This window comes from Pipistrellus kuhlii, unplaced genomic scaffold (assembly GCF_014108245.1).
Source record: "Pipistrellus kuhlii isolate mPipKuh1 unplaced genomic scaffold, mPipKuh1.p scaffold_m20_p_11, whole genome shotgun sequence".
Classification (NCBI taxonomy): domain Eukaryota; kingdom Metazoa; phylum Chordata; class Mammalia; order Chiroptera; family Vespertilionidae; genus Pipistrellus; species Pipistrellus kuhlii.
The window spans coordinates 38,923,219-38,948,509 of NW_023425416.1; the positions used below are offsets into that span (position 1 = coordinate 38,923,219).

The following is a 25,291-nucleotide window of genomic DNA, read 5'->3' on the forward strand; positions in this document are numbered from 1 at the left end:
GGAGGCTGGTGAAGTTTAAACTCTGATATGTGGCTAAAAGAACATAGAAGAGCGGATAATCCAGTGCAGGGAGTAGATATTTTTGAAGAAAAACAGCCAGAATGTGTCAATTAAAGCAGGACAACTTTTTAGAGGTCATCTAGCTGTACTCTCCTTATTTTACAGATGGGGACACTGAGGCCTTCTGAAACTATATATTTTTTATTCCAAGTACTCATCCTTTTTTACTGTCTCTTTACTATTATAAAATGTTAATTTATAACATTAAAATTATTAATTCAAGTTCTATTTGAAAGTAGGCAGGTTTAGTTATTTTAAATTTAAATTCAAAATCCAGTAAAATTTTAAAAATATGATCTTACTGATTTTTAGAGAGAGAGAAAGGAAGAGGGATAGAGACAACCATCGACGAGAGAAACACTGATTGTCTGCCTGGTGCATACCCCCCCTCACTGGGAATGAAACCCATGACCTCTTGATTCCTGGATTGATGCTCACCTGCTGGGCCACACATTGGTTACAGGTGAGATGTTATCTAGAAAATAGAAGTAATTGAAATTGAAATTATAAGGCTGAAATGCTCCAACTTTGAAGATAGCAGTACAGATACTATTATTTTTCTCAAACCTAGAGGAGTTGTATTGTCTGGGATAGCCTGTGGTTAAAAATGGATTACTTCCTATAACAACAATGTTGGAGAGCAAAAGAATAATGACAATTTTGTTTGTTTGGAAGAACCAGTCATTTTTCTCATTCACATACAAACAATAAAAACAATTTCTATCATAAGTAGCCATTTATCTTCATTCCTCGTCTGTATGTATTTATTCACACAGTCTCATTAAATTCTGATATCGTTCAGAACTCCGTGAGTATGTTATAATTTTACCATCTGGGATGCATCAGTCATAAAATGTATATACATTGTAATAAAAACTGATGCTTCACAAGAATTCACATTGGCTGTACTCCATCTTAAAGACCTTTGTTCTGTTGAACAATGGAACTATGTAATATATCTATTCAAGAAAAATTGATTTTTTTTTTCAGGCTCTGCTATAACATTCTAAAATAACATTCATGAAATACAAAAATCTTTGGAGAATTTATGTAAAATGTATATGGAATTTTTTTGTTTTCTTCTTTAGCTCATGATTTTCACTTTAATATTACAATTTATATATAATGTTATACTGTATTAAGTTGTCTAGAACTGTTTAATGGAGTTCTGCAGACCTTGGTGGTTTCTTTAATAAATTCAATTTAACTAGTAATGCATTGTAATGTATTGTTACCAATAAAAATTGCTCTCTAATCCCTTCCCCATCTGTTAGAATATTTATCCAGTTCCAGATGCTACACAGAAGTATAGGAGAAATTGAACAAAATTAGGTAAGTGATATGAAAAATCCCTACATGTAAAGCATTTTTTGGCATTTTGGAATCAATATAAAACGGGCAATTTTTCTATCATCAGTTCATACATTGCTGGCAACACAAAAATAATATCTCTTTCATCAGATAGCTTATAGTCCAGTGATAGGAAGTGGTCAGTACACATCACTATAATATGAAGCAGAATGTTATACATACCAGAAGTTAAGAGGACACAAAGGTCAAGCAGGGAGAAATTGCAGCTGGTTGGGGATATCCAGAAAAACTTCTTAAAAGAGATGGTATTTGAGGTAGATTTTAAAAGTGGAAAATTTACAGGTTATGATAGAATAAGGAGGATAGCATGAACAAAGACATACTAATAGAGATAGAACACATTGGATATATTAGATATATATCAAGCAATGTAAGTTGATGCAGTTTTAAAGTTTAAAAAAAGAAAATAATGCAACCATTTAATGAATACCTACTATGTGCTGTACTTCTTGGTTCATACAATACATGCATTATTTTAGTGAACATTCCTCTATTATTAGTATAGATACTCTAAATGTAAATGGACTAATTCTATAATCATACACTGAAAGTGAAAGGATGAAAAATAATATTCCATGCAAAAGAGAGCAGAGGTTACTATACTAATATCAGACAAAATAGAATTTAAGTAAAAGCTTGAAAAAAAAAGTCAAGGTGGTTATATAACTAGGGGTCTGGTTCACAAATTTGTGCACCTTGAAAGGAACTGTGGGTCGCAAGGCTGCAATGGGTACAGGACAGGTCTCAGCCCATCCTCTGCACCCCGACCCAGCCCTTCCCACTGTGGCCCCTGGACCCCAGTCTGTTGGTAGCCCTACTCCCACCACCACCACTTCCATTTGCTGATGATGTTGGTCCCACTTACACCTGCTGACGGTGCAAAGCGATTAGGGTCTGCACCTGTAGCGGGTGCAAGCGGCGGATGCTGCCCCGATTGCCCTCAGGAGCATGGGAAGGTGAAGCCCTGAAGGGCAATTGGGGACAGCATCCACTGCTTGCACCTGCTGCTGGCACCTGGCACCAGCCCCAGTCACTCAGTGCCAGCACTGGGCTCCGGCACTGGCAGCAGGTGCAAGTGGGGCTGGCATCAGCAGCAGGAGCAAGTGCCGGGTGTGACCGTGGTGCGTAGGAGCAAAGAATTTTCAGTAACCAACAGAGGCTTGTCCCGCACCTCACCTTGGTCTGGCACCCCCGCTCACCTCCACCATCCCACCACTGCCAATGCCCAGTACGTTCTGCGCTCTGCTGCATGCTGCTGACACCATGTTCTGCACATGTCCCCTGGTGATCAGCCTATGTCACAGTGACTGGTTGTTCAGTTGTTCTGCTGTTCAGTCTGTTTGCATATTAGGTTATTTATAGATAGACGATAAAGGTATTAATTTATCTAGAGGATTGAACATGTTTATGCATCCAGTATTGGAGCATCAAAATAAAGAAGCTAATATTAATGGGAGAAATAGATAGCAATACAATAATGAAGGATTTCAATATGCCCCTATCAACAATAGATGGATCACTCAGACAAAATCAATACAGGACCATTTGACTTAAAATACACTTTAGATTAAAAGAACGTATAGAGAACATTCAATAGTAGAAGAATATATATTCTCAGATGTACATGCAATGGTCCTCAGGATAGATCATATGTTAGGCCAAAAACCAGCCTTAACAAATATTAGAACATTAAAATGATATCAGTCATCTTTTATCATTACAATGCTATGAAACTAGAAATCAGTAACAGGAGAGAAACTGGAAATTCTTCTTTGGATGCATTCCCATGAGTGGAATTAGTAGGTCAAAAATTATGAATTGTGTCAATTGTAATATATTGGCAGTTTTTTCTAAAGCTATTTGTAGTTATCCTGGAAAAAGCATATAAGTGAGTTTCAAAACATATAATTAAATCATGAGTTAAGAGCTTTTTTAAATGGTGCATATTCTTGGCTAGTAGTATTCTACTAACTCATTAATATAGTGTATAAGTTTTTTAAATGTAAAAAATAGGTTTTGCATTGCAAAATAAGATGCTAATATTTTACTTGTATTTTATTAATTACAGTAATTATTAGTTTAAATATATTTTAGTAGTATGCACATAGCAATTATTGTTGACGTTAGAAATTGAGACCTTAATCTACAATGCTAACTTTTCTTACAAGTTTAAAATTTTTATAAAAAGAAAGCTCTGAGAGTGTTCTTTTTCAAATGACTTAAATTAATAAAAGGTAAAATTATACATGCAAACATTTTTTAATTTTCTTAAAGCATTTCACATTTTCATATGATGAAATGTTTTTCTGCATTTGATTTTCCTCAGAATTAGAAAAAGAATGGGCTTATCAAGTCATGTTATAATATATACCTAGAGGCAGAACTGCTTAGTAGGTAACATCACTGAATTTGGAACCAAACTGCCTTCATCTTAATTCTATTCTACCATATATAAGCTCTGGAACCTTAAACAAATTACTTTCCTTTGCTTCAGTTTTTTCTTTAAAATTATTTCTTTAAAAATGGTTATACTAAGGTTGTTGGGAAGACTATGTAAGTTGTGTAAATGAGTCACTTAGAATGATACCTGGATCATAGCATTCAATAAGGCTTAACTATTTTTTTATGGCAAAAGTATTGGATATCTACCAGGTGTGTGTGATATAGTAGATTAACAGATATTAACCTCTAGTCTTACTCCATCATACTGTTCTTGTTTTTAATTTTGGTGCGTTTTGTGCCCAAAGGAATTGATTCATTTATTTTGTTTCTGGGTAAGTGGAAATAAACATGTTCAACATGTATAATCTTTATAGGATAGAGATTAGGTGGGCAAAGATGATATTTAAAGAGCTATTTCTCAGATTTTATATTCTTGAATCCTTATTTTATTTTCCTCTTATTTTCCAGATTAAATTCATTTATAAAAAAAGAAAAATTTGACAGTAAGATAATAGTAATCTTAATACTGCAATGGATTCATCCATGGAAAACAATATATATATAAACAAAATGTGGGTTCAATGTGAAAGTTGTTTGAAATGGAGGTTGTTGTCAAGTGAGGATGCAGCCAGAGTTGATCACAATGAATCATGGTATTGCTACATGAACACTGATTCAAAATATAATAAGTGCTCCATTTCTGAAGAAGATTTTCCTGAAGAGTCTCAGTTTCATCAAAGTGGATTTAAGATTGTCTATTCACAGCTTCCTGTTGGTAGCCTGGTTTTGGTAACATTGAAGAAGTGGCCAAGGTAAGATTTTTGCTATCCTATATAATCCTATATAATAAAAGGCTAATATGCAAATTGACCAAATGGTGGAACAACTGGTTGCTGCCCACTAGGGGGCAGACGCTCAACACAGGAGCTGCCCACTGGTGGTTAGTGCGCTCCCACAGAGGGAGCACTGCTCAGCCAGAGAAGCCCTGAGCCAGGCAGGGGATGGCAGGAGCGCTAAGGATGTCCCACTGCCGGTTTAGGCCTGAGGGCTCCCATATTGCAAGAGGGCGCAGGCCAGGCTGAGGGGACGTTCCCCCTCTCCCCGCCACCCTGAGTGCACTATCATTTATCCTTTTTCTTTTCTGACTCCTTTTAAAATCTGTCCCCAGTACATAACTAGACTTGATTTTCATTATGGCTCTTACAGTTCACTCACACATCCTCTTCTTTAACTCTGCTCTCTACTGACTCCTTTATAAAAATTTCCCCTCCCTCCCTCCCTTCTTAAACTTCCATTGGGGTGGGGGTGCGTTAACCCCAGCCAAGGTCTCAGCCCTGGCCAAGTGTTTGCCACTCCCCCCCCACCCCCCCTTCCTTGGCCTCCCTGCCTCTCTCTTGCTCCCATTCCCTGCCTGGGACACCCAACCCAGCAAGGATGGCTGAGGCCTGAGCATCCCAGGCTCTGCTGCCACGAAGCAGGAGCACCTCTGCCCAGAAGTCCTCCTCCACTCTGTCCTGGACCCATGGGCATCATCTCCCCACCAACGGAAGCCACCGCCTTCCTCCTGAGTCTGGGCGGGGCTCCCTGCTCAGCACCGCCTGCTCCCTGTCTCGATGGACACACCTGCTCTGCACATCCTACCCACCACTCTCCCCCTCCCCACCCCCCACCCCTACCTCCAGTTGCCACCGCTTCTGCATGCAGTTTCCTTCCCTTTCCCATTCCTACATCTCTTGCTTGTTCCCTTTCTGTATTTCTGTTTCTCCTCTCAGCCTGACTGCATGAAGTCTTGCCTTCTCTCCCTCTCTTTTCTTATCCCCTCCTATTGTATGCTATCCTGCCCCAGGCCTTTCAGCTGCCTGAGCAGAGGCAGGGGGCACAGCCTACTGATCCAGCGGTGGTGTGATGTTGTAACAGACAAATTTGTATATTCCTCTATTATTAGATTAGATTTTTCTCCTTCCCCTCTTTCTTCTTCTTCCTTCCTCTCCTGTTCCTTCTTCCTCGTCCTCCCTTTTTCCCCCTCTCCTCCCCCTCTTCTCCTTTTCTGTCTTCTTCTTTAGATTTTTATATATTTACTATTGTCTACCTCAGTGTTTCCCATTCCAGGTTTATTTTTTTCAAGAATATAATGTGTAGTATATAGTTTCAAGTCTTCCCCCTCCCAATTACTTTTTTAAAATCATAAGTATTCTGTTACATTGTTTTGATTTTCTTATTTTGGGGCTTATATATATATTACTTATGGTAGATCTTTATCATTGGTATTTTTTCTTCAACTCTTTTCATCTTTAAAATTTTAATTATTTTTTATTTTCCATCTTTTATCTTTCTGAAGGTATTATCAATTGAACTAATGTCTTTTGTGTTTTTTCCAGTTTAATCTTTATTGAAAAATTTTAAAATGTTTTTATGAGTTTTGTCACCTGTCTTTTCAAATCTTCCTTTTCTTCAAAACCTCCTTTTAGTTTTTCTAATTCTAATTTATATTTTTTCACAACTTACATTGTTTTCTTTCCTTTTAAAAAAAATATATTTTATTGATTTTTTTACAGAGAGGAAGGGAAAGAGATAGAGAGCTAGAAAAGTCGATGAGAGAGAACCATCGACCAGCTGCCTCTTGCACACCCTCTACTGGGAATGTGCCTGCAGCTAATGTACATGCCCTTGACCGGAATCGAACCTGGGACCTTTCAGTCCGCAGACCGACTCTCTACCACTGAGCCAAACCGGTTTCGGCTACATTATTTTCTTAATTTGGATTAACTCAACCTTTAGTGTTGTATTCCCACTTTTATTGGTACCATCTCTTTTCTTTATTCTTATTGGCTCTACCCTATTAAACTTGGATTATACTTCCAACAGTTTCTCTTCAGCATGAGCTTTTACTCTGAAAAGGAGCTCTGTTAGTTAGTTTTAAGTGTTCATAGGACCCAGGCTGCTTTAACTCTTTCAATATTGGTCTCACAATTTTGGCTGCTGTACTCAGTTTGACTTTCTAAGGAGAATTTCTTACGGTTTTAAGGTTCTTATGCCACAAACACATCAGAATTCTGGTTGCCTGCCCCCACCCACTTTGTGTTCTCTCATATATAAATTGCTAATAATGTGGGTCTTGTTAGTGTTGATAGTTTGTACCTACATTTTGGTGTTCATATGTATAGCTTACCAATTAGTTTTGCTATAGAGGTTTTGTGTCAGCTTTTGCCTTTCTGTTGTAATTGTTCTGCCTGTATTTATGGGGAAATCAGGAGATTATAAACGTATAACACCATTGCTGCCTTCTTCCCAGAATCCCTTGCTATTTTATATTACATTCTCTCACTTAGCATTCTTAAAGCTGGGAGACTGGCTTATGTTACCATGTTTGCATTCACATTGAACTGTTTTGTTTGAAGAATATGTTTGCTATCATAAACTGTGGTGAGCTTATTCTAAAATACACCTGTCACACACACAAGAGACCTTCAAGTCATATACCTAGATTTGGGTTGATTTATGTCCCCCAAAATCACATGTTAAAGCACTAACCTCAGAATGTAACTGTATTTGGAGTTAGTGCCTTTAAAAAGGTGATTAAGTTAAAAGAGGCTCTTAGGGTGGGCCCTAATCCAATCTGAGTGATCCTATAGGAAGAGGATTTATATACACAAAGAGACACCAAGGATACACAAAACAAATACCATATGAAGCCATCTACAACTCAGGGAGAGGTTTCAGGAGAAACCAACTCTGTTGACATATTGGCCTTGGACTTCTAGTCTCAAAAATGGTGAGAAAATTAATTTCTATAGTTTAAGCCACTCAGGTTGTGTTATTTTTCTATGACACCCATAACAAACTAATACATTAAATGTCTTTGCAAATGTGGAAATCGCTCTGATTTGTACATTTTCTTATGGAGAGCTTTTCTAGGGATCAAATGTGAAATATTGTGTGTGTGTGTGTGTGTGTGTGTGTGTGTATGTGTGTGTGTAATATATATATTACACACACATTTATATGTATATATATATATATATGTGTGTATATATCTATATATGTAAAACCCTAATATGCAAATAGACTGAATGACAGAACAACTGAACAACCAGTTGCTATGATGTGCACTGACCACCAGAGGGCACGTGGAACATGGTGGGGTTGGCACAAGGGATGGTAAAGCAGGTGGGCTGGGGCGCCAGACCAAGGCAGGGTGCTGGTTGCTGTCATTCTGGTGAGCCTCTGGTGATTACTGAAAATTCTTTGCTCCTGTGTGCCATTGTCTTGCCTGGCACTTGCATCTGCCAATAAAATAATACTTTCTTTTCTACAGCAAACTCTATGGAAAATCAAATTTTAACAGTTATATTTACCTCCACATTGTGATTGAGCACAAACTTATGTACTTGTAAAAATGCGTATGCAACCTCTTGCCTTTGGGCTATGTCTCTGCTTTGAGGTGGAGATATCTGCATGTACTAGGAAGAGAAAAACTATCTCCATAATGCTTAAGCAGCCTTGATTTTTTTAAATTGCAAATATCATTGTATTCAGCTAAAAAGAGCATAGAAATTAAAAGTAAAAGAGAGCAATACATATTTAACTTAGTATAGTAGGACACATTGTCAAACAGATGTTAGGCTCTGTTTAAAACTACCTTGGGCATATTTACAGGCATACAAAGCTTTCTCATGAATATGAAAATTAATTTATAGAAAATATATTTCCATCCTAATGTAATGTAGTAAAACAGTTTAGTAATAAAATATGTCTTTAGGTTAACAAACCAACCCAGTGATACTTTTTAGATATAGTATGTAAATTTATAAATTGATATTTCTACTAGTTCTTTCAGTATTACAAGTTATTTAATTACTTTGTATTTTTTGCCTATGGATTGATATACTCTGTGTGTGTGTGTGCATGTGTGTGTATGGATGGGAAATTTCTTCTCTCCAGCAACCCCTGAAGTTAGGCACAGTCCAGAAATTTCTTGACAAATATAATGTTAATGATGATTCTAGCTCATCTATTCTGTTTCTCATGGCTTAGGAATGAGGCCCAAGTAAAATTTGCTCTCCTCTTAAACATCCAAACCACAGTTGCCAGTAGAAATTAGTTATGTACTTCTTCTCATTGGAAATAAATAAATACATGCTTAAGCTTCAATTCCTATTGAGGGTAATAGCTATCATATTAAAGATCATTTTCCTGGATAAGAAATGTGTAAGATAGCAGTTTTTTCATAATATTCTAGAGGCCTGGTGCCAGAAATTGGTGCATGGATACAGTCCCTAGGCCTGGTCAGTGATCAAAGTGTGAGCATCTGGCATGGAAGGGCAGGTCCCAGCTGACCTCTGGGCCCTGGGCAGCACGTGGGCCCCAGGCCCTCGTGTGCTCCACTCACCCCAGTCATCGGGCCACTGCCTGGCGCCCTCACTGCCTGGGATCCCAGCCGCGGCCCTGCCCCCTGCCATCACTGGTCACTGTCTTTGGGACAGTCAGCAGGACGATCAGGCCCTGCTTGGCTCCCTCAGTGTCTGGGAGCCAGTAGGCAGCCCTGCTCCCCACCACTGCTACTGGTTGCCATCTACAGGGTGGTTGGCAGGCTGATCAGGCTCCACTGCACCCGCCTTAGCCTGGCGCTGCCTGCTTACCTGCTCCACCATCCCACCGTGATCCCACTCTCTTTGCAGCCCATTGGGATTGGCAGTGCCTCCACTGCCACCTGCTGCCAGCACCACATCACTGATGCCCACCATGTTCTGTGCACCCCCCTGGTGGTCAGTGCACATCATAGTGAGCAGACAAACTCCTGGTTGAACTCCCAGTTGAGGGGACAATTTGCATATGAGGCTTTTATTATATAGGATTTGCACCTCCCCTGGACTTTACCACTTGTTCTGCCAAAATGTTCTCCTTCCCTTCCAAGGGGAGTATAAAACCAGTTAAGCTTGTGGTGGTTGTACATTTTTAATCTTGTTGTGTTTGTACATTTTACACTCACAGATTCTAAAATTGATCATACACTTCCCTTGTAATTCTGATACGCTTCCATTGGGCTGCCTACTCTTGCTCTCTTTTTCCACCTTTAAGCTTCAGAATTTCTCATCAATATGAAAGTGAAAAATTGGGAAGTAGATGTGCACAATGTGCTGTCATCATTGACAGTTTTGGAACTGAAATTGAAGTCAGAGTGAGGGCAAAAATGGACATCAGCTTTTTTTCAATCACAGCAAGTCAGAGAAGATGATAGATGTAGCAGCTGCAGGGAAGTAATCATATTTTCTACATCTATTGCCTCTGCTCAGCTCTTCCTACTGTTAAGAGGAACATTCTGAGTTAACTGAGATATACAGACTAGGAGTAGATGATTCCTTTGCACCATCTAAAGAAATACAAAAGTGCCAGAGTTATTTAGACATTTGACAGTACTTAACATAATTTATCTCGGCATCAACATGCAGTATTTTCTGTAATATAGCATATTTTTAATGAACAGAAGCATTCAATGATTTTTAGAATCATCTTTTTATTTATTTTTATTTCATAGAGTAGTAACTTAGATTGAAGACTCTTGGGCCCAATAGGTTTGATGTATAATAAAAATAGTTATATCAGAATTTGTGTCAGAAAAATAGCAGTTCATCTTACACATAATTGCAAAATATTTCTTTCTTTCATATCTTAAGTGTTAAAAATCCTGAAACTGACACTGAATGGAGTAGTTGCTATGCATAAATTTGCTATTGTTTGGCAATGATCCTTTTTAAACTTGCTGTGAGGTGTAAATCAGTAGTATTAAACATGAGCCCCTTATATCATATTTTGCAAAAAGTTTAAACAAATATAATGTAACAATCAGTTTGGTTCTTTTAAAAAGCTGTTAATTAGATTGAAGCACCTACTTGTTCATTGGTGTTCAAAAAGTTGGGGGTCTCCATTGCAGCTGCCACTTATCCTTAGTCGTTTGTCCATTAAAGTCTTCTTTTAAGTGGGTTTCTTCAGAAAGTGGATTTCCAGCTTAGTTTTAAAATATTAGCTTCACTTGAGTTTTACTCTTAAGCACAGCCCAGTAAGAGCTTTCACATATTGTTATGTGAACCTGATAATAACCAGACAGTCTTCATTTAAGTCTTGAACCTCCATTTGCTTTCCATTATCGTTTCCTTTTCTTCTGAAGTATGAGGCGTGTTTGGGTTCCTGATAGTGTGACTCAATCTGTAATCCTCTAGCCCCTCTTCTTTCTTAATGGAAGCCAAGGCAGCCTTCTACCTTCCTTACCCTTAGAGAGGCCCAAAGCCACAGGACTCTGCTCAGCATCAGGGAACAGTGGCTAGCTGTTCCATTCTCACAATCCACCATCCCTGGTGACTGGTGCACCTAAGTCACCACCTAGTCAGCACCTCCTTGCAGTTCTTCTCGGGACTTACTAGTATCAGCTTCCTGGGATCAAATGTTTTTACCTTAATAATACTAAACATAAACTCTTTTCATTAATCTATAATCTGTGAAACTTTTTTATAGTTGGTTATGGTACATATATTTCTATATTTATGACTTCATAACTTTAATATCAATTTATAACTTAGTAGGACATCAATAATCTACAGTCCCCAAATCCAAACAATATATTTTTGTGATTTCAGAATTTTTGCAGCATGATTTGTATGCATCTTTTAGATTTTAAACTTACCTATTTAATTTATTTAGCTTTAAAATGATTGTTGAAATGGGGCAAAAAAATATTTTTGTATTATTCCTTCTACTTCTCAATGGTACCAATAGTCTTACCTATACAGTATATGGTTATATTTGTTTGCTAGGGTTCCCATAGCAAAGCGTCACAGACTGGGTGGCTTAAAAATAACAAAAAAATTATTCTCCCACAATTCTGAAGACTAAAAGTCTGAGATCAAGATTTCAACAAGGTTAATTTCTTCTGAGGCTCTCTCCTTGGCTTGTAGATGGGTTTGTGGCTTCACATGGTCCTCACTCATATTGGATTAGGGCCCACCTTTTAATCTAGTTACTTCCTTAAGGATGTTTCCAAACACAATCTCATTCTGAGGTACTGGGGGTTAGGACTTTAACATATAAATAGAATTGTACACAATTCAATATATAATGATGATACTTGAAAATATTTTAATTTTCCTAAAAACTAAAATGTGTAAAACACATGTTTGTTTCAATTTTGTAACCTCACAGTGAGGAAACAGAGTCACGGTGAGGCCTCATTGCCTGCTGCAGGCCTCTTGTCTGGGAGAATGCAGAACTAGAGCCTGGGTCTCCTGATTTGAACCTTGTTATCTTTTTACTCTATAGTGCTGCAAACTGAAATAGAATTTGACCATTGTACAGATCTTTGAATGTCTGGGTATATTAGATATGCATATTTTGGATCATGCGCTATAAACTTCGGATTTCTATTGCATATTAGTTAGTCACAGCTTCCTGATCTTATTTCGTACCTTTTTTCTGGCTTTATTTTCTGAAGAGTAGTAAGTCAAAGTCTAGAGAGATTGCTAAACTAGTTACAACTTAGTTGCCAAATGAAAAATAAAACATACCAAGGAATTTCTAGAGGTTTATGTTATTAAAAACAAAAAACAAAAAACCCCTAAAGATTTATTTTTTGTAAAGGATACATTTTATTTGTTACATGAGGATTTTTAGCAATGCGGTCACCTGCAAATGGAGCATATGGGGGCAGGGAGAGAGGGACAATATTGACTGCTGAACTTACTTCTGCTTGTCCCACAGAAGTTACATCTCCAGAGTTAGCACAGCCTGAGCTAACAGTACCCTTTGGGCAGCCCTGGCTCACGAAATGCCAACGCTCTCCTACCCCCTTAGAAGCCCTGTCAAGGGGTTAACATTTTAGTATTTAGGCATTCTGATTCGTTAGAGTTGAGTCAGTCCTGTCATGATTCTGATGAATCTTTTTCCTCTTAACAATTCCTAAGTGTCTCTTACAGACACTGGAGATCATTTCTTTGTCTTATAATTCTTTCTCATGTATTGTATATCTTAAATGAGTCACTATTTCAAAGCTTTCTATACCTACAAAGGCACAACTGATTACTTGTATCAAATGAATATCCTATTTTTAAAATGTGAATATGTGAAAGTTTATTTAATAATTTATTAAATTCAAAGAAGAAAGTTTGATATAAGACTGTAACAGATATATTGATGACTGCCCTTTTAAAAGCATCAAAATAATTAAAAATAATTTTCTTTGAAAGTTGGCCAGGGATACTTTGCCCTGATCCTTTAAAAGATAAATATGTGACCTATGACCTGGATGGAAATGTTGAACGGTATCACGTAGAATTCCTGGGTGATCCCCATTCAAAATCGTGGATAAAAGCAACATTTGTTGGACATTATAGTATCACATTAAAGGTAAGTAGAATAACATCAAAACTATTCTTCTTGAACTTGTTTTTAATTATTGCTATTTTTATCTCAGATCTTAAAAGATACTCTTTGTTTTAAACTCATATTTTTATTTTTAAAGTAGTTTTTCAAAGGAAGTACGACTATAAAAATAGTTATGGGATACTTTAAAATTTTATTTTTCTAATAGAAATATAGTATACATTAACTGAGGACTTTACATAATTGTGTTTTGAAATAATTTTAAGATTATTTGGGATTTTTTTCAATTCTTTTGAGAAAACTCTTAAGTTGTAAGTAATAGGGAAAATTAATTATGGAATGCAGCCTGATTTTCAAATTTCAAATGGAATATTTCATTATACTAACTCTATCTGTATATCTTTGATTCCTTTTAAACTTTAGATCACACAGTACAATTAATGAGTAGACTGGACTCTCAGGTTGATGAGAATAGGTAAACTGGACCTGTTTCCATGGATTTGGTTTAATTATTATAAATTAGCTCAATTATCTGTATTTTAATATTAAAACTTTTCATCTGCAAGTCATGCTTTCATAAGAAATCTGATTGAATAGTAGATGTCAGAAAAGTGGATTTCTTTTCCTCAGGATAGTGTCTACTTTTTAATGAGAAGCTTATGTATTCAGTTATACAAATGAGTGTATGTACATTTAAGGCATGCCCTTTCATCCACACTGTAAGTAAATCTGTGGGGATTTGAAGTACTTTAAAATGGGCTTTTACTCTGTCTTTGGCATAAGCAGTATATTTGCCCCATTTCAGCGTGAAAACAGAAGGAAAGGCTGTTTCATTTCAGTGTGGAATAACATTGCTTATATTCATGTCACAGTAGTTGTGAACCAGTCATCTTAATGTGAGCACCTTCTGGGCTCTGACTTCTTGGATGTATGCCTGGGTACTTCTACTGACAGTCACTGAATACAGGAAGTAGTGTTCTCCCTTCTCTGCCCCTATCCCTTTTCTGAAGGATGGGGAAGCCTAGCTTCTCATGAAGTAAACCTTAGAAACTTAGGTATTTGATAATGTGCTGAAGGGTGGGTCACTTTAAATATATATATATATATATATATATATATATATATATATATATATATATATATATATATATATATATATTATTTTTTTAATTGATTTTAGAGAGGAAGGGAGAGGGATAGAGAGATAGAAACATCAATGATGAGAGAAAATCATTGATCAGCTGCCACCTGCACTATCGCCTACTAGAGATCGAGCCTGCAACCTAAGCATGTGCCCCTGACTGGAATTGAACCTGGGACCTTTCAGTCCATTGGCTGACATTCTATCCATTGAGCCAAACTGACTAGGGTGAGTGGGACACTCTTAAGAAATTATATATAAATATAACTTAAAAAAATCAAAGTGTATTTTAAAATTGTTCCCTTACAGTGTATATAATATGCTTTCTTCTGTGGGTCTCTTCATTCAAGTCTGAAATTTTAATTCCTTTTTACTTCAGTTGAACTGGCACAGGCCAGACTATCTGTCTGTGCTCTGATTCCCCACTCCTGGCTACCTAAGATCTCAGCAAGCCAAGGAGGGGAGATTAACCCGTGACTGAAGCCTCCTTGCCCCAATCCACTCAAGAAACACAAGGCAAGATGGTTGACTCAGGGAATACAGACAACCAAGGAAGAAAAATGGTAAAAAATGATACATATGATCATGAAATTAGTTGAAAAGTATTAATTCCAAACTATGTATTACCTGGAGATAGCTGGGATTTCTATCCCTGTCCCCTGTGGATGGAGATAGTCTTGACTTCAACCTGTAGTTTTATTACGTAGACTTCCAGGAATTTAATCTTTTATTATTCTTTTTGCACTGGAGCTCCTGTATCTTCGGATGCTCTGTAGTATACCACAGTGATCCAGATATTAAATTCATACCTCCTCCCCCTCATAAGAAAGATCACTTACACAAAAAGTAATATATAGTAGACAATGTAAACTTTCTTTAAGATTTTTCTAGAAGTGGTGAAGAAGAGATACACATTGTCTGATACATATGTGTCTGATAGGCACATATAACTCTTACTGGCTTAAGCTGTCTAAATATTACACTTCATACACTATTTCAACATCATTTTCTCCTAATTTGTATAAGCTTAGTTTAACAAGTGATTAAATAATATTTCAAAATTTTCACTAAATATGACTATGTAAATTTTGTAGTATATGTTAAGGTGGGAGAGAAATAAGCTCCTCTGTAAAGACATTCCATGTATTTACAAGAAAATGGAATATTTTTAGTTTTAGATTATAAAAAATTTAACTCATTTATTTCATGTTGTCTATTTTTTTTTAATAGATAATTCCCCCTGGTAGATAGATATGTTTATGGGACCACTGAATTAGTAATTTTGTTGAAAGTGCAAAAGAACTCTGTTATTATCTATTCATACAAATGGTAGGGTTTTCTCCAATAAATAAAACTTACAGATACATTGCAATGTACTTTGGAAGAAAGTTGAAGGCAATATTTAGATTGCATATTTATAATTTATATTGGCTTATTCATACATTATTTTTTCATTTGCCATAAAATCAGTAGCTATAAAAAAAGTCCAAGTTCCTCCTCTATTTTAATGTGATAGACTACTACTTGATAGACTATGAGTTTAGCATTTCTTAAGCCTGAATGTGTATTAGAGAGCTTTACAAAACAGAAACAACACCACACACAACACAAATATAGCAATGCCAGGGTTCTACTCTACTGGATTGATTAAATCAGAAGGTATTGGAGTAGGGGCAGGCCTCAGCATTTTTAAGTTCCTCAGATAGATCTGATGTACAGTCCAGAGACAAAGAGAACTACTGACTAAGTTTTCACATCATGAAGCATCAGAGTTTTATTGAAGTTATCTCTACACTAAAGACCTCTATACCAGAGGTCCATTGTCATGGCCTATGGGGATTGGGCTAAAACCAGCTTTCAACATCCCCTGAGGGATAGTAGTGGGCAAAGCGGCAGGCAGTCAGGGAGGAGCAGCTCCTGCTTATCCCAGCCCTGTTTATCCCAATCAGCTGAGTGGTGCTCACTGTGGTAAGTGGGAGCACACTTACCACAAGGGGGAAGCTCCATCATTGAGTGTCTGCCCCTTGGTGGTCAGTGTGTGTCATAGCACCTGGTTTAATGGTCGGACACTTAGAATATTAGCCTTTTATATATGTAGATACTCATGTTGAATGACAGTCTTAGGTAGACTTGCTTAAGCAGAACTCTTGACTTTTCAAATTATATATACAGTATTAGTCATTACACAAGTGCATCTGGAGTACATCTATTCAAGTGAGTGTTTTGCTTCTAATATTCATTAAGATCCAAATACTAAGAATGCAGTATGTAATAAGGATTAGCCATTAGTTTATAGACTAGATTATCAGGCAGTATTTTGCTCTTAGAGTAATGGAGTGAAACTGGATACAAATCTATTGTATTAAGCAAATTCAGTGGAAAACCACATTTGCAGCCAAATCTGTAGAGCTACCAAACTCTCAATTTTTTTTGTTTGTTATAAGAATTCTATATTTGATGTGAAATTTTCTGTAATTTGCTATTAGTTTAAGACTTTTTGTTTTCTTTCTTTTTTTAAAATATATTTTATTGATTTTTCACAGAGAGGAAGGGAGAGAGATAGAGAGCTAGAAACATCGATGAGAGAGAAACTCTTGCACACCCCCTACCGGGGATGTGCCTGCAACCAACGTACGTGCCCTTGACCGGAATCGAACCTGGGACCTTTCAGACCTCAGACCAATGCTCTACTACTGAGCCAAACCGGTTTCGGCAAGACTTTTTGTTTTCTAAGCATTCTTTAGTTTTTGGCCTGGAGAAAGGTTAAGGGAATTAATTCTATAACTGCGACCTATTTGTGAATAATCTAATCTAATCTAATGTAAATTAGGAAAAGAATGAAGTTGTTAAAGTGGCTAAAAAGGCAGTCTCTAGAGCCAGGTTCTTTGGGTTTGAAGGTTGACTATACTATTTACTAGATGTTTGAACTCAGGTAGGTCACTTATCCTTTGCAAATCCACACTCCTCATATTAAAATGGAGGTTATAAGAGTACCTGCCTCATAAAGTTGTAGGAGTTAAAGCACAGTGCTTATCATCTAGTAGGCTCTTAATAAACAATTGATATTTTACAATGGGAATATAGGTGAAATACATAGCTAAATAATTAAATTTTTCCCCCTAGAAACCAGTATGTGTAGAAGGGAGCACCAAAAAATATACAAGAATGAAAAGGTGGAGAATAATATTTTTCTTTTGATTAAGATTATATGTTCAAATGACATGATTTTAATGGGAATTTTTAAAATCAATGAACATGATACTCCCAGAAATTGAGTGAAATAGACTGAATTGATCATCTGTCTTATCCTTTGATTCTTTAGTACATGGCTGAAAGAGTTCATTGCTGTAATGCTTTTATAGTTTAAGGTAAATGGGAGTGCTAAGAACTTTTGAAAGCAGGAGATGATTTAGAACCTTCTGAATCTGACTACTTGGTGAACGAATGAATAGTCCCCAATATCAGCAATGCCCCCAAGAATACTTTGGATTTGTTTGATGGAATTTGGAAGGAGAATAGGAAATATTATCTTTCAGGTCCTTTCATTCAGTTTCCCCCCCCCCCCATCTCTATTCTGCTTTTTGATTCACTCACATTTATATATGCTGACTTTGCTGTTTCAAGTAAATTTTTGAACTCACCTCTGTCCTCTCACACCTTCATTTCTTATAAATTTAGATAGCTGTGAGCTTCTACTGAAAGTAAAAGTCCAAATCCAAATAAATGACCAACTTTATTCTGTTTATAAAGGGATGGATCAGGTGGCTACCTTTCCCATCACCAAATGCATGAAAAAATCAGTTAAATATCAACTAGGTTTCTCATATGACTCCTCAGTGGAATAGCAGTCATCTTTTCTAAAAAATTCCAATGTGTAGCTTTCTCAGTTTTCTAGAAGTACTTATTTTTCTGTTAAAGAAACAAGAGTCAGATCATTGTTTTTAAGCCAAAATATAAGGCTCATTAAATGGCCTTCATTTAATGAGCCTTATATTAAATACCCCTTATAAGTAAGTCTGCCTTATAATGGGTCTTTTATATTGGGGTTCTTAAATAAGTAAATAGTTGTTGGGTAACTTTTTGGTACATTCTTCCATTAGGGATTGGAGAAGTCCAAAACTCATAATCAGATGAGTGCACAATTCATAGATAAACTTCTTTTTCCTTACATTTTCTTTAATTCCCCCACCATTTTTGCTTTGCTTTGATTTTCAGTATCTGTTAGCCAAGGGTCAAAACCAGTCCATGACTCAGGCAAAACCCATATCCCTAAAACCTAAATACTTTTTATTAAAATAACAAGTTTCAGAACCACTTCCTTACCATTTTGTTTATCTCACAGAATATGTACTGATTCTGTGTCACATAACTAACCATCCCTTTCTCCTAGATCTTCCACCTGCTCCATGTGTAGGTCTTTAAACATTACCTGAGCATCTTCCTGTAATAAATACCTCCATTGTTTTCTCATGAACTCATATTCCATGAAAAATGAGCAAATGCAGAGTAGAAAATAGCAGTCAAGTATGTCAACTTTCATTTAGGTTCAGGTCTTGATATCATTTGCTGTTGTTTAAAATCCTTTAGATCAAAGAACATCCTTTAGATCAATTCTGACTTTTTAAAGAGCTTAAATATTTTAAAAATTTAGTAAATATATGTAGCCTGTGATTTTTAAATAATCTTTTTTTTTTTTTTTATTGATTAAGGTATTACATATGTGTCCTTATGCCCCCCATGTTTCCCCATTCCCCTGCTCATGCCCTCACCCCCCCTGGTGTCTATGTCCATTGGTTATGCGTATACGCTTGCATACAAGTCCTTTGGTTGATCTCTCCCCTTACCCCCACTCTCCCCTACCTTCTGAGGCTTGACAGTCTGATCGATGCGTCTCTGTCTCTGAATTTGTTTTCATTCATCAGTTTATGTTGTTCATTATATTCCACAAATGAGTGAGATCATGTGATATTTATCTTTCTGTGACTGACTTATTTCGCTTAGCATAATGCTCTCCAGGTTCATCCATGCTGTTGCAAATGGTAGGAGTTCGTTCCTTTTTGCAGCAGCATAGTATTCCATTGTGTAGATGTACCACAGTTTTTTAATCCACTCATCTGCTGATGGGCACTTAGGATGTTTCCAAATCTTAGCTATGGTAAATTGTGCCATTATGAACATAGGGGTACATATTCTAGTTTCTTGGGATATAATCCTAGGAGTGGGATTACTGGGTCAAATGCGAGTTCCATTTTTAGTTTTTTTGAGGAAACTCCATACTGTTCTCCACAGTAGCTGCACCAATCTGCATTACCACCAGCAGTGCACAAGGGTTCCTTTTATTCTACATCCTCGCCAGCACTTGTCATTTGTCGAGAATAGTTATCCTGACAGATGTGAGATGGTACCTCATAGTCATTTTGCTTTGCATATCTTGGATGATTAGTGACTTTGAGCATGTTTTCATATGTCTCTTGGCTTTCTGTATGTCATGTTTTGAAAAGTACCTATTCAGGTTCCTTGCCCATTTTTTGATTGGGTTGTTTATATTCCTTTTGTTAAGTTGTATGAGTTCCCTGTAAATGTTGTTTTATTGATGGTTTCTTTTGCTGTGCAAAAGCTTTTTGTTTGATGTAGCCCCATTTGTTTATTTTCTCTTTAGTTTCCATTGCCCTAGGATCTGTATCAGTGAAGATATTGCTTCGGCATATGTCTGAGATTTTGCTGCCTGTGGATTCCTCTAAGATTTTTATGGTTTCCCGTCTTATGTTTAAGTCCTTTATCTGTTTGAGTTTATTTTTGTGTATACTGTGATTTTTTTTATTTGTCCATTGAGATTATTTTTACTATAGATGGCTTGACTTCATATGTCTCCTCTCATTCAGTGTTTGTTGCAGGGAGTACTCAGTTCCTGTATTGGTAGTTTTTGTATAGAATTCAAATATAAAGTCCCAGTATTTTAAGCCAAGTAATGGAATCACACTGTAAAGATTTAACTTTCAATTTTCTTTATTCTTTCTTTTCTGCCTAATTTCTCCCCTAGCATTCATTGCATTCTTGGCATTATGATTCAGACTGATGTAAAAGATCAGACTACATAGAGCTAGTACTCTTTTTTTTTTTGGTCAGGTTAACTGGTTCATACTTTGTAGTGGTGTGGGATGGGGCACAGAAGTTATTTTGATCTTAAAATCTTGGTGACTCAGAGTAAGCAAATATTCCTGTTTATGTCTAAGGAAACAAACAGGGCAAAAAAAAAAATGCATCTTTGAAAGCAGTATTTGCTTCAAGTGTTCAATAATTTGAGTAAGCTGTGTAAATATTCCAGAGTTGATTATTGAAGATTATGTGAATTTATGTTAAAGGTGACAAATGAGAGGGAGGTAGATATTAGGAAGACAAGGAATGTGTGGTGCACATAGGTGTGATGTGACTATCTTCTAGTTGACATAAAAGGAACAGGAGTGTTCTTACTGTCTAGATTACCAGCTGCTGTTGTAGAAATCCAATTTAAGGAAGACAAGATATCCTTGTGATTAACTTTCTACTGAGTTGCTTTAAGTGAAAACGGTCTGCTCAACTGAGGAGAAGAGCGATAACTTTGGCATGATAGTAAATAGAACGATGCATCAGGGCAATACATGGTTAGTCAGTGAACTACACTGCAAATTTGAATGTATAAGTAGTAGCAATTGACATAAATCACCAGGCAGAGCACTTTATAAAAGGCAGTGGTGCCCATCCTCATTTAGTTGGGGTGCATTCCAAAAGAAGATTATTTTATACTTCTTTAGATTATGACTTATATCCCCATATTTTAAGAGACATATTATCTAAGAAATAACTTAAAGTAATGGTCAATATTTGAAGTCATTTCAGTGAATTTATGAAGCCAATAAAGCAGGCTAAGTACTTATGATTCTGGTTTTCCAGATTTTTATCATATGCTCAACATTGTGTATAAAAGAAAAATTTCCTAAATTGTAAGTACTGATGTTGTAGTTAACTTTAATATTGATATAACAAAAATTCAAATTAAAATTTTGGATTGTGGACCCTATCGTATCTACAGAATTGTAGTGAGGCTCTGCCATACCCCAAATAGGGCAGATAAAGAAACATTTGATTGATTTGTTTTCAAATATGGTACTATTTTTTATATGCTGTTTAAGTATTTGAAGTTAAATACACATTTTTTATATGCTCCAATATAATAGAATAAATCAGAGGTCCATAAAACACTTTATAGATCTGAATTTGTACACAAAATGAAGGGCTGTACTATTTTAGGAGTAATTCTATATAATAAAAGCCTAATATGCTAAGTGTCTGGTCATCCGTTCAACCAAAGTGTAATTTGCTAATGATATGCTAAGGCTGCTCAACCGCTCGTTATGACATTCACTGAACACCAGGGGGGAGATGCTCCAACCGGTAGGTTACTTTGCTTCTGGGGTCTGGCTAATCAGGACTGAGCAAAATGGACCGGACACATCCTGGAGCCCTCCTGTGGTCCCTCCCTGGCTGGCCAACCTCCCATGTCCCGCCCCAGCCCCAATTGTGCACTGGTGGGGTCCCTCAGCCTGCCCTGCACCCTCTTGCAATCTCAGAGGATGTCAGAGAGCCGTTTTCAGTCAGATCCTGCAGGCCAGGCTGAGAGATCCCACTGGTGCACAAATTTGTGCACTAGGACTCTGGTATTGTCATATCATTCCTAAGGCTGGGTAGCCACCATGTTAATAAATTTTTCTTTTAGCTTCCTAGGCATAATCAAATAATTTAGGATTATGATGTAGCAACCTTTCACTTTTTTTTTTTCAATCCTCACTTGAGGATATTTTTTTTTTTTTATTGATTTGAGAGAAAGAAACATCAATGTGAGAGAAATATCAATTAGTTGCTTCCCATAAGCACCTGACTAGGAGTCAAACCTCAGTCTAGGTATGTGCCCTGACCAGGATCTGAACCCACACGTTTTGGTATACAGGATGACACTCCAACCAACTGAGCCACCTGGCCAGGGTGCAACCACTCACTTTCATTACCAATTTCCTGACTGAATTTTACCCTGAGGGGGGGGGGGGAAGCCTACTTATAACACCCAATAAATATTTACTGAGCTTCTATTATTTGTGACTCTTCTAGGCTCAGACGTGAACAAAACAGACAAAATTTAAATGCCTTTATGAAATTTAAATTGGTGGGATAAGAAATAGTAAACTAGCTAAGTAAATAAAGATATGGTATGCTGGTTGTTGCTGAATGTTATGAGGAAAAATTAAGAAAACGCAATAGATAAAGGAGTAGTAGGGTGCAAAGGGGTGGAAAGACTACCACCTGCCTTTTATTCCAATCTTCAAAGTCCCTTAGCTAGGAAATCATTCCCAACCAATCAAATACCAGTGGTTGGTTAATAATTTGTTTTGATTGTATTTTTCCCTTTCACTTATTCCAGAAAGTGTCAGGCTCCTAGTATTCCCATTCTCTGGGGACCAAAAGCAGAGCTTGTCTGTATTCTTGACCTGAGTTCCTTGAGGATGGGAAGGGTGGGCTGGGAATGAGAGGCCAGTGCCTCTGAGAGGGACAGGCAGGGGCAGCACAGCAGAGAAGAGATTCTGACAGACTTAGAAGAGAATAAAAGTCTGTCAGTGCCCTGGGTAGTAGCAGGACCTCCGAGAAGGATGGCAGTCTGGTGCACTAAGGGAGATTGAACCCATGCAATCATGGTCCCCAGCCTCTTTAAAGATTCTTTTGTCTAGGCGTGGCAAAGAAGCTGTTAGACTGCCTGACTTCAAGGGACCTGAACAAAGATGTTTTTCATGTAACCACTGTAGGTTGCAAAGTAATGATCTGTCCTCACTCTTCATTCACCACATTTCCCCCCCAATTTATATGAACCTGGGGAAAGTAAGGGATGGCTCCAAAAAATGACTAAAATCAATCATCTTTTTTGGCTTAGGGCTTTCTCATTCAACTTAGCAAAGATGTTGTGACATTGCGTACACATTCAAGTTTGCAGAGTAAAATTTATCCTGCTATAATGTCAGGCTTTTATATCTTGATTAATTCTCATGTAGAGAAGCAATCTTTTTGTACAGAGAGGAAGGGAAAGAGATAGTTAGAAATATCGATGAGAGTGAGTCATTGATCAGCTGCCTCTTGCACACCCCCTACTGGGGATGTGCCTGCAACCAAGGTACGTGCCTCTGACCGGAATCAAACCCGGGCGGGACCTTTCAGTCCCCAACCCGACACTCTATCCATTGAGCCAAACTGGTTTCGGCTAGAGAAGCAATCTTAACATACAAAGCAGCAGGCCCTGGCCAGTGTGGCTCAGCTGGATGAGCATCATCCCATGCACCAAAAGATAGCCAGTTTGATTTTTGGTCAGGGCACATGCTTGGATTGTGGAGTATGTAGAATGCAGCCAATTGGTATTTGTCTCTCCCTTTCCTTCTCTCTAAAATCAGTAAAAAAACATATTAAAAACATTATTTTTAAAATACAAAGCAACAGAAGACATGAGTTTCTGCCAGATTACAGATTTATCTCCACTGGCTTCACTGGGTGGACAAACATATGTATTCTTTTCCTTGAACTGGACACTCCATATTAGTGTATGGTGATAACACAAACCTTATTCAGTAAGTCGGAAGTTACTGAGAAGTGTCATTCAGTTTCTTCCTCAAACCCTGGGAAATGTAAAAGCGATATTAAGGCCTTCTGTCAGCCAATAACGTTTGATTGATTGAAACGAGACCATATAGGACAGTAATTTGCAAACTTTTCAGTTTTGGACTCGGGCCAGGAATTTTCTCAGATATAGAACACTATTTTTCCCTGTCTAATCATTTGTTTAGTCTCCAACCTCATGCTTACTTCAGATATTTGCATGCTGTTTTTCTAATAAGAATACATCTGTCAAGTATTATTTACTTTCATAAATTCACACAAATTTTTTAGACTATTTATCTTCCTTCTCTTTCCTTGATGATTACTTATTATTTCCCTCCACCCCAAGTTTAATGAAACTGATTGAGAAAAGTCAGGTTGCCACAGTAATATAAAAAGAATGAAGGACTTGACAACTGGAATATGAAGGTGCCCAGCCCTTTCTATAGTCTCATCTGAAGTCATTGATCTTAATCCTTGACTTCATACATTTTAGCTCTTTGAAAATTTGCTAGTTACCTTGAAAATGTCCTTATTAAATGAATGTATTTAAAAATTTGTCTGTGTTTTGTTTTGGGATGGAAGATGAGATGGAAGATCTAAATTTATTATGTATGGTCAAGTCTAAGTGAAAGGCATAGATCTTTAAAACTACAAAAGCTGAGGACAGCTTGGCCAATGATGCCCATTGCTAACAGTATCACTGGAAGACTGAAATAAACTGGAAATAATGGGTACTTTCCTTTTTTTTTATTTTTATTTTATTTTATTTATTTATTTATTTATTTTATTTTATTTTTAATAAGTTTTTATTGTTCATATTATTACAAATGTTCCTTTCCCCCCACCCACCATTGCTCTCCTCCACCAGGTTCCCATCCCACCCTCTGCCCTTTCCCCTCTCCCCATTGTCCTCATCCATAGGTGCACAGTTTATGTTCAGTCTCTTCCCACGCCCCCCTCTCCCCTTTACCCCAAGAATCGTCAGTTCACTCCCCTTCCATACCTCTGATTCTATTATATTCAACAGTTAATATTGTTCATCAGATTTTTTTAATTTCCTTGGTTTTTAGATTCACTTGTTGATAGTTATGTATTTGTTGTTCATAATTTTTATCTTTGTTTACTTTCTCTTCTGAAAGAACCCCCTTCAGCAATTCATATAATTCTGGTTTGGTGGTGATGAACTCCTTTAGCTTTTTTTTATTAGTGAAGCTCTTTATCTGGCCTTCGATTCTG

General features: G+C 37.0%; 1 protein-coding gene across 1 annotated transcript in view; it reads left to right on the forward strand.

The window, feature by feature from the left end:
* Positions 1–370: 370 nt before the first annotated feature.
* Positions 371–25,291, forward strand: part of ZCWPW2 (zinc finger CW-type and PWWP domain containing 2) — a 60,581-nt gene continuing 35,660 nt past the window's right edge. Inside the window, exons 1-3 of the mRNA XM_036431659.2 lie at positions 371–523; positions 4,342–4,685; positions 13,107–13,266. Of these exons, the coding sequence (XP_036287552.1) occupies positions 4,405–4,685; positions 13,107–13,266 (441 nt within the window). The 5' untranslated portion in view covers positions 371–523; positions 4,342–4,404. The remainder of the gene's footprint in view (positions 524–4,341; positions 4,686–13,106; positions 13,267–25,291) is intronic.